This window comes from Pristis pectinata, chromosome 6, assembly GCF_009764475.1.
Source record: "Pristis pectinata isolate sPriPec2 chromosome 6, sPriPec2.1.pri, whole genome shotgun sequence".
In the NCBI taxonomy this organism is placed as follows: Eukaryota; Metazoa; Chordata; class Chondrichthyes; order Rhinopristiformes; family Pristidae; genus Pristis; species Pristis pectinata.
Genome location: NC_067410.1, coordinates 92,564,680 through 92,578,666, shown reverse-complemented (window position 1 = coordinate 92,578,666; position 13,987 = coordinate 92,564,680). Strand labels below are relative to the sequence as shown.

The window sequence follows — 13,987 nt, the reverse complement described above, 5'->3', positions numbered from 1 at the left end:
CTAAAAAAAAATTAACTTGTAGTTCTGCTGGAATGTTACTACCTCTATTAGCCTCAAGATGGTGCTGTAATCCTCTGGGTTACAGTGAAAATATTATTTGTACCTCAATCTTGAGAATAGCTGTGGTACAGTAGAAATCAAATCTCATCTTGCCCCTTATTAATTAAAAAGTGAAAAAAAACAAACTGAAGATACTGAAAGTCAGAAGTATAAATACTGCTGAGATATTCAGCTGATCAGATGTCAGAAATCATAATGAAATGTTAGCAAAAACTAAACTGCTGGAAGAACTCAGCAGGTCAAGCAGCATCTGTGGAAGCAAATGGATGGTCACCATTTCAGGTCAAGACCCTGCATTAGGATTGAGGCTGTAATGGGAAGATGGTCAAAGAGGGAGAGGTGAGACAAGAGGCCAGTAGGGATGACGGGTGGAACCAGATTTTGTGTGTGGGGTGGGGGTGGAGGATAATGGACAGATGGAGACAGTTGGGTAGAGCAGGGGGAGGAGTAGAGACAGGCTGGTAGGTGATGGGTGAAACCAGAAAAGGGAGGGATGATGGGCAGATGGAACCAAGTGGGGGATGGACAGAAAAGGTGAACAAAGAGAAAAAAGATTTGTGGACTGGTGGGAATGGGAAAAGAACATGGTTACCTGAAATTAGAAAATTCAATGTTCATGCCATTGGGCTATTAACGGACTTGGATTCAGGGTACATTTCACTGTCATCTCAATATTAAATGTTAGAAAACCAGTGCAATTGATTTTCACATTGGTTACATTGAATGCAATATATTTAATACAAATATTGTGCAAATGTGCTACATTTTACATTTGTACGATATCTGTAATGTACAAAAGTAATTCATGTACTTAGACAAGAATTAACAACATGCTAACAAAGTGAACACTAGGACAGAGGTAGATGTGAATAAAACATTTTTACATAGCAATGTCTGAGTAGTAAAATGGCCTTAGACCCTAAAGACAAGGACTCAGAGGGAATTGAACAAAAATAGAGAATTTTAAAATTAAATGGTTCTGCATTTGAATCAATATGGGTCCATGAACATTAAAGGAAATAATGGTACTTTGTATGAATAATAGTTATAATCATTGTGTGTGAGCTTAAGTTTATGGAGAGTGGATGATTTTCAAAAAAAGAGGTTGATAGAACATCAAGATGTCATCAAGGGTAGGATGTAAATGGAAAATAGGTGACCAAAATATATTCTTGGCAGATTCCAAGGTAATCAAGCATTGTATAGGATTGACTCTAATGAATTATATGCCACTGCAATTTGCATACAGTAAGTTTACACATGGTGTGGTATCAAATATATATGTAAAGCATTTAAGATCTAGATTTTTAAGCAAACAAAAACTGCAGAAGTTGTACTGTATATGAAGAAGGATAGAAAATGCAGTAAATACAGCATCTATGGGGAGATGAATAGAGTTAATATTTCAGGTTGATGATCCTTCATTGGAACTGACCCAAAAGGTTCACTCTGCTTCTTTCTCTGAGTATACTTTCTAAATATTTCCATCATTTTCTGTTCTTATTTCCTGATATGTAAACATTCAGTTGGCATAGTAATAGTTAGAGGAACAACACCTCATATTCCACCTTGGGAGTCTCCAACCTGATGGCCTCCACATTGATTTCTTTAACTTCTGGTAACTCCACCCCTTCTTTTTCTTCCCCGGCTCCCCACCCCCTCTCTCTGTCTTCCCCACCCCCTCTCTCTGTCTTCCCTTATTCCTATGGCTCCCTTCCCCCGCCTTGATGACCTGCCCATCTCTCCTCCCCTCCCCCATCCTTTATTTCATGGTCCACTACCCTCTCCTCCTGGATTCCTCCTCTTTCAGCCCTTTGCCTCTTCTACCTATCACCTCTCAGCTTATTACATCTCCCCCTCCCACACTCACCTACCTTCCCCCTCTTGTGGACTCACCTATCACCTGAGCTTACCTTTCCCCTACCTGCATGTGCTCCTCCCCCTCCCCCCCCCCCCCCCACCATCTTCTGGCTTCTGCCCTCTTCCTTTCCATTCCTGATGAAAGGTCTCAGCCCAAACATCAACTGTTTATTTCCCTCCACGGACGTTGCTTGAACTTGCTGAGTTCCTCTAGCACTTTTTGTGTATTGTTCCAGATTCCAGCATCTGCAGATTTTTTGTGTCATAGTAATAGCTTTATTTTTTTGCAATTAATGTTCATCTTACATTCAGTTACATGATGTACAGCATAGAAATAAGCCATTCAGTCCAAGTCTGTATCGCTGTTCATACTCCACACCAGTGTCCTTCTATTCATATACTTCAAATCACTGGAAGTTAACATATAGGTACAACAAAACAGAATGTTGGCCTTCATTGCAAGAGAATTTACTGGAACTCTGAGCCAAAGTGAGACAGCATGGGGTAATAGTCTCAAAATCAGGGTTTGGCTGCTTAGGACAAAGATGAGGAGAAATTTCTTCTCAGAGGTTAACAAATCTTTGTAATTCTCCATCCAAGAAAGCTGTGGAGGCTCAGTTGCTGAGTTTACTCCAGAAAGATGGTCAGATTTTTAAATATTAAGGATATCAAGGAATAAGCAGTCCATGCAGGAAAGTGGCACTGAGGTAAAAGATCAATGAACAGCCTACTCCTGTTTCTATTTCTTACATGATCATATTCAGCCTTGCTTTCTATACAAGGTTAATAGTCTAATTTCTCCTTATTTGCCTGTTGCACCTCCCCCATCACGAAATACTCCCTCCCCCTCCCCCCCCCCCCCCCCCCCCCCCCCCCCCCCCCCCCCCCCCCCCCCCCCCCCCCCATTACCGAGTAGCAAACAATCTGCAGGAGAAACTCAGCAGCTCGAGCAGTATCTGTGGGAGTCCTGATGCAGCGTTTCACCCTGATGCAGGGTTTCAACTCAAAGCGTCAACAATTCCTTTCCTCCCACAGATGCTGCTTGACCCGCAGAGTTCTAGCAGTTTGTTCCTCCAGATTCCAGCATCTGTAGTCTCTTGTGTCCCTAACTCCCGAGAGTTGGATTTTCCAACAAATGTAAACATTTTCTCCACCTCTACCTAATCAACACAAGAGTAATTTTATATCCCACGAACTCTTAATTTTTTTCCCCCTTTAGAAAGGAGAAGAATTTACTGCTTACTCTTTTCAAACAGCTGTATTTCTGGTACAATCTTCTATTAATATTTTTGGGCTGTGATTTTATGCCTGTTTTACATTCTGGAGACCAGATCTATTCCTTCACGTGCACAAAGTGAGGCCTAGGATATATTTTTGGGACATTCCAAAGGTTACTCTGCATTTATAGAACAGTACAGCACAGAACAGGCCCTTCTGCCCACAATGTTGTGCTGACATAGATATTCCCACCCACCTACAGAATGCCCATATCCCTCCATTTTCCTCTCATTTATGTGCTTATCCAAGCCCCTCTTAAAAGCCCTCCAATGAATTTGCCTCCACCACCCTGTCAGGCAATGCATTCCACCACTCTCTCAGTAAAAAATGTACTCCTCTCGTCTGTTCTGAACCTATCCCCTCTCACCTTAAATGCATGCCCTCTGGTATTGGATTACTCAATAATGGGAAAAAGAAGAAGAAAAGCTGTTGCAAGAGATTTTCTAATATGGGTAAGAGTGGAACTAGTGGAAGGTGGTATTATTTGGTTGGTGAGGCCTGACAACAGTTCCTTACAAATTTATTAATTCACTACTTCTGAATTCTATACCACCATAAAGCCAGTATTTTAATGGCATTTTAATTACTGCCTTCAATGACTTGTTCACACGTATCCCTATATTCTAGGGTGTGGTTAACCAAACTACTCTAAACCATTTGGTTTGCTCTTTTGGCTGACGATCTTTGACTCCACTTTGTACCTAATACTACCAGTAACTCCTTTAGTTAGCCACAGTTGAATCACTTTTTTTTCTTATTTTAACACTAGGCAAAAATGTGTAACTGTTGTAGTTCTTGCATTCATTCCTTAAATATTCATTGACTGTCCTCCCTCACGCCTTTTAATGAAGTTTCCCAATCTATCATTGTAACATGCTTCTCATATCTTCACAGTTTCTTTTGTTTAGATTTTGGTCATAGTTCTGTATTGAACTACTTCACTTTCCATCTTGCTGTGGTCACTCTTCCCTTGTGGACATCCAAGACAAGAATAGTAACTAACCTCTTTTGATTGCACAATACCCAGTTTAGGATTGCTTGTTACCTAGTTGGTTGCTCAACATATTAGATCCAAAGGTCCCCTGTTTCAATCTAGGGATTCTTCCTCCACTTTATTATTGCTGATATAGTTTTGTGTATGCAAGGTCGTCCATGATTCCTTCACTTCCTGTGTGAGGCCCTTCCCTACAAAACCACAATTGTTTGAAGGTCTACAAACAACTCCCACCAATGTTTACTATCCCTGGGTACTCCTTAGCTCCACGCAGACTGATTCCAAATCTTCATTTTCTGAACTGATAGCCTTTTTTATTATTTGCACGTCCTCTACTAAAAATGCTACCCCACCTCCTTTTTCCTTTTGCCCGTCCTTCCTAAATATCTAATATCCTTTTGATCATTCTGCAGCCATGTCTCCAAAATGACAACTACATTGTATCTGCTTTCACTTACTATTTATGTTAATCCATCCATCTTGTTACGAATGCTCCGCACGTTTAGAAACAGCGGCTTTGGATTTATCTTTTAATACAGACTAAATATTTGGAAGATATCTGTGGTGTGATGACAGATACGATTTGTGATTGGAAATGGGGGGTGCAAATCCCCACCCAAATAATATGGGTTGAGGAGACATTAGTAAGGGTGCAAAAGATGTGTTGGGCCACTTCGTCTCCCATATACTGCACAGCGTTACTCCGGACCTCAGGTCAGTGCGCTCAGCACTAAATAAAGACCTACCATCTCGAAAGTATGTGGCAACTCCCACCTTTTTCCCTGTAAGATCAAATGAGAACAAAAATCGTGTTGAATACTGGAGGTTGGACGTTTGAAGAAAACTTTCTTCCTCGTTATCTTGCAGTTGCGGAGACACGAGATTGCAGAGATGCTGGAATCTGAAGCAACAAACAATCTGCCGGAAGAACTCAGCGGGTTGAGCAGCATCTGTGAAAGCGAAAGGATTTGTCGAAGTTGCTCCCCGCTTCTCCATATTATACTCCACACATGCGCAGATGGAGCGCCGTTCGCACATGCGCAGTAGTAACAGTGGTCTATAATGGCGGCGGCGATGTTGATGTCGGACTGTCAGGTCGGTATCGCAGGCGGTGGCGGCGGAGGAGGCTTAAACGGATTTGATGGCGGAGGAGGCAACGGTCACAATGGCCCCGCATCGGGTCACCTCCCTTGGAACAGGAGTTTGGAGCGATCCTTGGAGGAAGCTGCTGCGACCGGAGTGTTGAACTTAAGCGGGAGGAAGCTGAAGGAGTTCCCGAGGAGCGCGGTGAACCAGGACTTGACAGATACGACGCAGTCGGGTGAGCGGGATCGCGCACGCGGCGGGGCGGAGGCTCGCGCCCCGAGTTAACGGTTGGCACCATGTAAACACTGGGGTGCGGGCACGCGCGGCGCGTGTCTCGTGCATGGCCACGCGCGGGGGAGGGGGGGGGCGCGGGGGAGACTCGGACCCGCGCACCAACCGAAAGTTTCGACTTCTGCTACATTAGTCAGGGGAAAACTAGGGGAATTATAGAGAAAAAAGACTGCAGATGCTGACAATCTGAAATGTGCAAAACGGAAAAAACCCCAAATGTTGGAAATATTCAACAGGTCAGTTAGTATTTATGGAGATAGGGAAAATTTAACATGTCGGGGAATTGTAGATGTTACCCATTGGAATTGCCCAGTGATCAAGAGTCCACAGCCCTCTGGGGTAAAGAATTCTGAATCAGGTTTATTATCAATAACTTGTACGTCGTGAAATCTGTTGTCTTGTGGTAGTAGTACAGTGCAAAGACATAAAATTACTATAAATTGTAAAATAAATAGTGCGATCTACAGATTCTCCTCTGTGAGAAGTACTAACCCACCTTAGTTTTAAATGATCAGCCTCTAATCTTGTAAGTTTCGTTCAAGATTCTCCTACTAGTGGAAACATTTCCACATCTATGCTAATGTGCCCCTCCCCCACACAGATTTTAAATGTTTCAGTAAGATCACACTTCATTCTTCCAAACTTCAAAGAATATAGATGTAATTTCTTTAGCCGCTCATGATAGAACAACCTTCTTATCTCGGGAATTAGCTTAATGGATCTCTTCTGGACTGTCTCTAATATCAGTGCAGTGTTGCATCACGTCTGATGCAGGGTTTTGACTCAATGTCGATAATTCCTTTCCTCCCACAAATGCTGCTCGAACCCCTAAGTTCTTCCAGCAGATTGTTTGTTGCTCCAATATCAGTATATCCTTTTCTAAGTAAGGGAACTAAAACTATGCACAAGCTTCCAGGTGTGGCCTCACCAGCATCCTGTACAATTGTAACAATACTTCCCTATTTCTGAATTCCAACTCTTCACCATAAACGTTAATATGCCATTTGCCTTCCCAATCACATGTTGCACCTGCCTGCTAACTTTTTTTCATTTCATGCACAAGAACACCCAGATTCTTCTGTACTTTGCACATCTGCGATCTTTCTTCACTTCGGTAATAGTCTGCCTTCAAATCCTTCTTATTGATGTGAATAACCTCACATTTTCCCTCATTAAACTCCATTTACTTAACTGATCTTCTCTTGTTGTAGAGTCATAATACCTCCATCACAATATGCCCGCACACCTATTTTTGTGTCATTGGCAAACTTGCCATGCCTTGCATTCTATCTCCTCCTCGAGGTCATTAACATAAATTGTAAATAAAAAATTGAGGGCCAAATACCGATCCTTGGAGCACTCCATTAATTACATCTGGCCAGATTGAAAAAAAACATTTATTCTGACCCTGCCTTCTAAATAATATCAATCTTCAATCCATGCTACCATACTACCCCTGATACTATATGCTTTTATTTTATGCACCATACATGGTACCTTGTCAAATGGCTTCTGAAAATCCAAATGCAGTACACCTACAGGTGCCCCTCTATCAACTCTGCTAGTTTAATCCTTTTCAAACAAAAAGCTAGAAAATTTTTCAAACATGATTTACCTTTCATGAAATCATGTTGACTTGATTTCATTACATTAAGCTTCTCTAAATGACCTGGCTGTTTTTTGTTTGATTATAGAGTCCAACATCTTGCCACAAATTATTAAGTTAACAGGCCTTTAGTCACCTTTTTTTGTCTTTTTTCCTTGAAGAACAGAGATACTCTGTTTTGCAGTTCTCCAATCCATTGGTACCTTCTTGGAATTCAGTGAGCTTTGAAAAATCTCAACCAATGGCTGTGATCTGTGCAGCTTCCTTCTTTTAAACCCTCAGGAGCAAGCCATCAGGACCTGGCAACTTATCTTCCTTTAGTCCCATTAGTTTTCCTAATAACCTTGCCCCTTATGATAGAACTGCAATTTCACTTTTTGGATACCTAGGACAAGGAGATGCTGCATAAAATTGTTTATAGTAGGAGCTGTTTGAGGGATGAGGAATTGTTATCAATTAGGACATTAGAATTGTCAAGTTTGAGGATTACCAGTAGGTCTGAGATATTTCACTCATGTTGCCAATTGCTTTAAGTTTTCACCTTATGCTGTGAAACTGACATAAACATTAATAAAGTTACTTGGACATCAGTAGCTTCAATTCTGTGCCATTATGTGTAAACACGAAGAATTTCAAATTAAAGATTTTAAATACTTCTGCTTTTGCTTCTCATTTTTGGTTAATTTATTCCCCGTACCTCATTATTTGCACTCATTATCTTTAACTTTTTAATGTGCTGAATTTTATTAATTAATTTTTAAGAATTTCTCTGGCATTACCATTCCTATTGTCCTTCTGAATTAACAACAGGGCAACTGCCTCATCCATATATTTATTTCATTAACTAAAACTATTTCAAATACTGTTTTAAGCTGGTTCATTGATGAATCTTGTGAATTATTGACATGCAAACTTTGGTCGCCCACTGAATTTAATTGAGCTCTGTGTGCAGCAGGCTAAAGTCAATATCTGATGCCATTTGGATAGGCTTTTGAAAATAAGCTTAAGAAATCAACTGTCAAATATTGCAAAGTTAATTCATGCATTTACTTTACACTGGTCTGGAAATGTGCTTTTTAAGTCCTGTTAAAACATGATATAGTAATGGAATGTTTAGGCATATATCATTACTGTGTAGGAAAAATATAGTTCTGCCTCACTTTTGTGTTCCCTACCCAGTTTTATGAACTTTTGTTGAGCGCTATTGCATTTGTTCCTCTGATGAAGATTAATACTAAGAAATTAAAATGAAGATAGTATTGTGTGGAGGTGAGGGAGTGGGAGCTTAAATTAGTAAAGAAGGTAATAATTTTAAAAATCTTCCAAAATTTCACATGTTTATAGATGTTCTTAATTTATTATTTATTACATTCCATTGAAAGTTGATCTCTGTGAACATATTACTTTATGTTTATGTTAAGTCTTTGTTTTCAAGTTGTTTGGTTTCTAGAATTATAAGCTTTTGTACATTAAAAAAATGAACGAGGAAGGGCCAATTTTGGTTTTGATCGAAGGTTTATTAACATATTGTCATTTGACCTTTTGAATATAATGAAGCAGATTTTTCACTGCCCTGAAATTGCCAGCTGCCTGCCCTTAGGACATCCTGTTTCTTCTGACACAGTGTTTGGCTAACAGTCTGGTGCCCAGAGTAATGGCATGATACTGTGCAGCAATCTCAGGGTAACTGGCTGGCTGCCCCCTCAAAACTTTTTTGAAAGTCGGTAAGGCCCTACTTCCAGGTTCGCCCACGGTCAATGCTGTCCTGTGACTATTACTCGGTGTATGTGGATGTCTTTGATGCTAACAAATAGACAATAACATTTTAGGAATTACTTAAAAATAATTGAAATAAAAGATAAAATTATTACATTTTAAAAGATAAGCAGAAACAGACGTGAACAATTGTGCAGTTAAATGGAATAAGTCAAATAAGAAGGTCTATTGACAGTTCTCCAGGCAACTAATTCAGTAAAATTACTGTACTGCAGTAGGTGCAATGGGCATATCTATCAGCCCACTCCTATTTTTCTTTACACTTAACCATTTATCTTTTTACAAACTTATTTTTAGATTCTTCTTACATTACTGTTACTTGTTGACATTCTCTATTGTAATAGTTATTGGTATAAAATGAATTCTCCAAACCACTTTCTTTTTGTGATCATCGTAAATTTATATTGCCTGGTCATGCAGCCAGACTATCCTTAGCCAATTTGCTTTGATTTAGAAAACTCCTCATAATGTTGAAAAATTTTTCTCATATCTATTATTTGTTGCAATGCCAAGAACCATTTCATTTTCTCTGGACTTCTCTCAAAACTGAAGACAATTCCATTTTTCCCTTGATGCAGTCTTTCAGATTAAAATGTTTTGTTTAAAAATATTTCTTAAAATAGGTACCCAAGAGCAGATGCAGTTCTGTAACAGTGGCCTAGATTGCGTAACTGTTTGTTTCTTTATTCTGATTCAACTTTTTATTTCAGTAATGTACTGAATGTATTCTGTATCCCTTTGTTTGCAATTTTATCAACTTGTACACTGATCTGGAAAGATTTGTGGACCTGAATCCTATTATTTTAATGGCTCTGATCCTTGTTAAAAATATTAAAATTCAAATGTTTCTGCATTTATTCCTCCAACATGTATTATCCTGCACCCCTCTGCATGAAATATTGATTGATTTCTGTCTGCATAGTTTGCAACTTGTTCATGTCATTAACTACATATGTTTGAATTTTAAATTAGTGATATAGGGATTAAAGTTCCCATCTGTGGATACTGGGCTAACTTGGGTTTGAGTTGGTAAATTGCCATCAGCCTAACGCAGATCTGTTCTTGCTCTTTGCATGTGATGAGCTGGTGACCCAATACTGTTTGACAGTTAAGTTGAATCTTGGCTGAGGAATAAAGATGCATTTTATAACCTAGTTTTATTTGGAAGATTACAACCTAGTTTAAATATGATATGGTTGAATAAAATAAGTTTCCATTTGTGTTATAAGATGATGTCATGAGTTTTCATTTAATGTGATTCTTAGGACTTGCTGTGAACATACTTGAGCTGAAAAAGCTGATTTGGAGTTTAAAGAATTGGACAGACTTTCTTATGAGGAATGTGAAATGTTATAAATTATTTCTCCTTTATTTCATTAGTCTTAATTTTGGGAGTGACTTGGAAGCAATTGCTGCATTTCTAAATAAACATTGTAAATGTTCTGTGGGCCAAAATTTCATAATTTTTGAAAATTATTTTGTAATGGTGATTTTTTTTGTTTTTGTTGTTATTCTTCATCTGCAAAGAGTAATGTGTCAAACAATTTCTTCATGCCCTTTTTTTTTTTACATTCTCTTCTTAGTATGCCACCAGATGTTTTTTTTCTTTTAAATGTTGCAACCTATTGGAAGTAGTTTTAAATTTAAGGTTTGAAGTGAATCAAAAGTTGTAAAATTGTTTTTGGAATGGTATAGCAGTATCGGCTGTTCAGTTTTGTTTCTTCTCAATTTCTAACAGGAAATAGGAAAGCCTGTGTATCCACAAAGGAGCTGATTACCTCGGGGCTTCCCTCAGAAGTTCCTATCAGCCACTACTCTGGCTTCTATTTCAGTATTTTTATGCATCCCATTTGTCTTTCCTTCCTTCTAATGTTTTTGTACAAACAATCACTTTTCAGACATCAGTTTTCTGTAAGTCATAAGCTCAATTTTATATATCTAAATAAGCAAGAAATTAGATGTCATGAGCAATGGAATATTCGTATATGTTTTAGTGAACTTTACATTTGCAGATTTTTTTCATGTAATGTGTTCTTTTGATTTGACTGATATCCAAAGTGGATAAGTTGCTAGACTTGTAGCCAGAGACTTGAACTGTCAATCCAGAAATGTGTTTGAATCCCACAGTGACAGCTGGGGTGTTTAAAGCCTAGGAATCAATTAAGCATTTGGATTTTAAAGTTAGTGAGGTAATAGTGACCATGCAACCTGGGATTGCCATTTTAAAAGCACATCCTCCAAAATTCTATAGTTTATGGAACAGTTCCTGAAGACTGGAAGTTTGAAAGATGCTGATGGAAAAGCTTAGGCTAATAATTGGCATGCATTTTGTAGATGATACATACAGTACCCTCTGTATGCCAGTCATGGGTGGGGTACCAGGAAGTGGGCTGGTTTGGCCTGTGTGGTTTCAAGCTGCTTGAGAGTTGATGGCACTGCACTAATCCAGGCATTTGGAGATGACATCACTTTTGCCTTGGAGATGATGGAAAGATGGTTGCAGTTTTTACAGGTTAATTATCTCCACTAAGGGAGGTTGTTTTGGGAGTTCCTCAGGGCTGCTTTATCAATGACCAAGTCTCCATCATAAGACAGACATTGGGGATGTTTGCTGATAGTTCCATGTCTCACAACAAAATCAAGGAGCTCAGCAACATGAGTAAGTGTCGCCCATCAGTTCTTGTCCATAGCTGTGATGATTACGATGCAGATGCAGTGGGTCAAAATTTATTGACAAATTCTTCATTATGAGTTAAAAATAACCATGGCATCTAATTCCAGAATTCTGTTTTCTCATAAAGATCAATTTAATTCAGACTACTATCATAGAAATAATACTAAAACCATGGAATTTGTGTAAGAAGACAGTAATGTGCAAAATGTAAACTCTTCTCATACACTCTTCCTCATAACAACTTTTAATGAACACAATTTGTAGACGTAACCAATTCTGCACTATAAACATCAACTTGTGATATTCAGGTTTGTGGGTGCTTATGTAAATCTAAGTGATCTCCTCTCTCCAAAAATTGGAACATAATTTACCAGGCTTTAAAAATAACTTGCAGTTTGTTTGAGCCATCAACACAAATTACAAATCCTATGTCTTATGGTCTTAAGATTATACTGACTGACTGACTTCTGCTAGTCAGCCAATCTTTTATCCTTGCTAGTACCTTTCCTGTAATACCATGGGCTCCTATCTTGACCAAGTCTCCATCGTAAGACAGACATTGGGGATGTTTGCTCATAGTTCCATGTCTCACAACAAAATCAAGGAGCTCAGCAACATGAGCAGCCTCATGTGCGGCACCTTGTCAAAGACCTTCTGAAAATCCAAGTAAACAACAACCACCTATTCTCCTTTGTTGGCTCTCCTGCTGGTTACTTCCTCAAAGAATTCTAACAGATTTGTCAGGCAAGATCTCCCCTTAATGAAACCATACTGACTTCGGCCTATTTTTTCATCTGCTTCCAAGAAGCCTCATCCTTAATAATGGACTCTAACATCTTACCAACCACTGAAGTCAGGCTAACTGGCCTATAATTTCCTGTCTTTTGCCTCTCCCTTCTTAAAGAGTGAAGTGACGTTTGTGATTTTCCAGTCCTCTGGAACCATTCCTGAATCTAATGATTCTTGAAAGATCACTACTAATGCCTCCACAATCTCTTCAGCTACCTCTTCCAGAATCATGGGGTGTAGTCCATCCATTCCAAGTGACGTATCCACCTTCAGACCTTTCAGCTTCCCAAGCACCTTCTCCTTACTAATAGTGGCTACACTCACTCCTGCCCCCGACTCTCACGAATTTCTGGCATGTTGCTGGTGTCTTCCACAGTGAAGACTGACACAAAATACTTATTCTGTTCATCCACCATTTCTTTGTTCCCCATTACTACCTGTCCAGTGTCATTTTCCAGTAGTCTGATGTCCACTCTTGTCTTTCTTTTACTCTTTATACATCTGGGTAAACAGCTGATATCCTCTTTTTATATTGGCTAGCTTACCTTCATATTTCATCTTTTCTCCCCTTGTTGTTTTTTAAGTTGCCTTCTGTTCATTTTTAAAAGCTTCCCAATCCTCTAGCTTCCCACTAATTTTTGCAATATTGTATGCCCTCTCTTTTGCTTTTATGCTGTCTTTGACTTCCCTCATCAGCCACGGTTGCCTCATCATCCCTTTAGAATGCTGCTCCTTCTTTGGGATGAAATGATCCTGCTTCTTCCAAATTACTCCCAGGAACTCCTGCCATTGCTGCTCTACTGTCATCCCTGCTAGGGTTCCCTTCCAATTAACTTTGGTATTGTTATTGGTTTATTATTGTCACTTGCACCGAGGTACAGTGGAAAAACTTGTCTTGCATACTGATCGTACAGGTCAATTCATTACAAAGTGCAGTTACATTGAGTTAGTACAGAGTGCATTGAGTTAGTACAGGTAAAAACAATAACAGTACAGAGTAAAGTGTCACAGCTACAGAGAAAGTGCAGTGCAATAAGCTGCAAGGTCACAACAAGGTAGATCGTGAGGTCATAGTCCATCTCATCGTATAAGGGAACCATTCAATAGTCTTATCACAATGGGGTAGAAGCTGTCCTTAAGTCTGGTGGTACGTGCCCTCAGGATCCTGTATCTTCTACCTGATGGAAGAGGAGAGAAGAGAGAATGACCCAGGTGGGTGGGGTCTTTGATTATGCTGGCTGCTTCACCAAGACAGCAAGAGATATAGACAGAGTCCAAGGAGGGGAGGCTGGTGTCCGTGATGCGCTGGGCTGTGTCCACAACTCTCTGCAGTTTCTTGCGGTCCTGGGCAGAGCAGTTGCCATACCAAGCCGTGATACATCCAGATAGGATGCTTTCTATGGTGCATCGATAAAAGTTGGTGAGAGTCAAAAGGGACAAACCGAATTGCTTTATCCTTCTGAAGAAGTAGAGGCGCTGGTGAGCTTTCTTGGCCATGGCATCTATGTGATTTGACCAAGATAGGCTGTTGGTGATGTTCACTCCCAGGAACTTGAAGCTCTCGACCCTCTCA

At 39.6% G+C, this 13,987-nt stretch overlaps 1 protein-coding gene across 7 annotated transcripts in view; it reads left to right on the top strand.

The window, feature by feature from the left end:
- The first annotated feature begins 4,674 nt into the window (after positions 1-4,674).
- The window catches only part of LOC127571282 (DISP complex protein LRCH3-like), a 105,662-nt gene continuing 96,349 nt past the window's right edge, over positions 4,675-13,987 (top strand). For 3 of the 7 annotated variants that reach the window (XM_052017543.1, XM_052017544.1, XM_052017541.1), the window contains exon 1: positions 4,676-5,513. In XM_052017543.1, coding sequence (XP_051873503.1) covers positions 5,255-5,513 — 259 coding nt within the window. In that variant the 5' untranslated portion in view covers positions 4,676-5,254. Of the gene's footprint in view, positions 5,514-13,987 lie in introns of all 7 variants that reach the window. The other 4 variants (XM_052017539.1, XM_052017540.1, XM_052017542.1 and 1 more) reach the window with 2 other exon arrangements.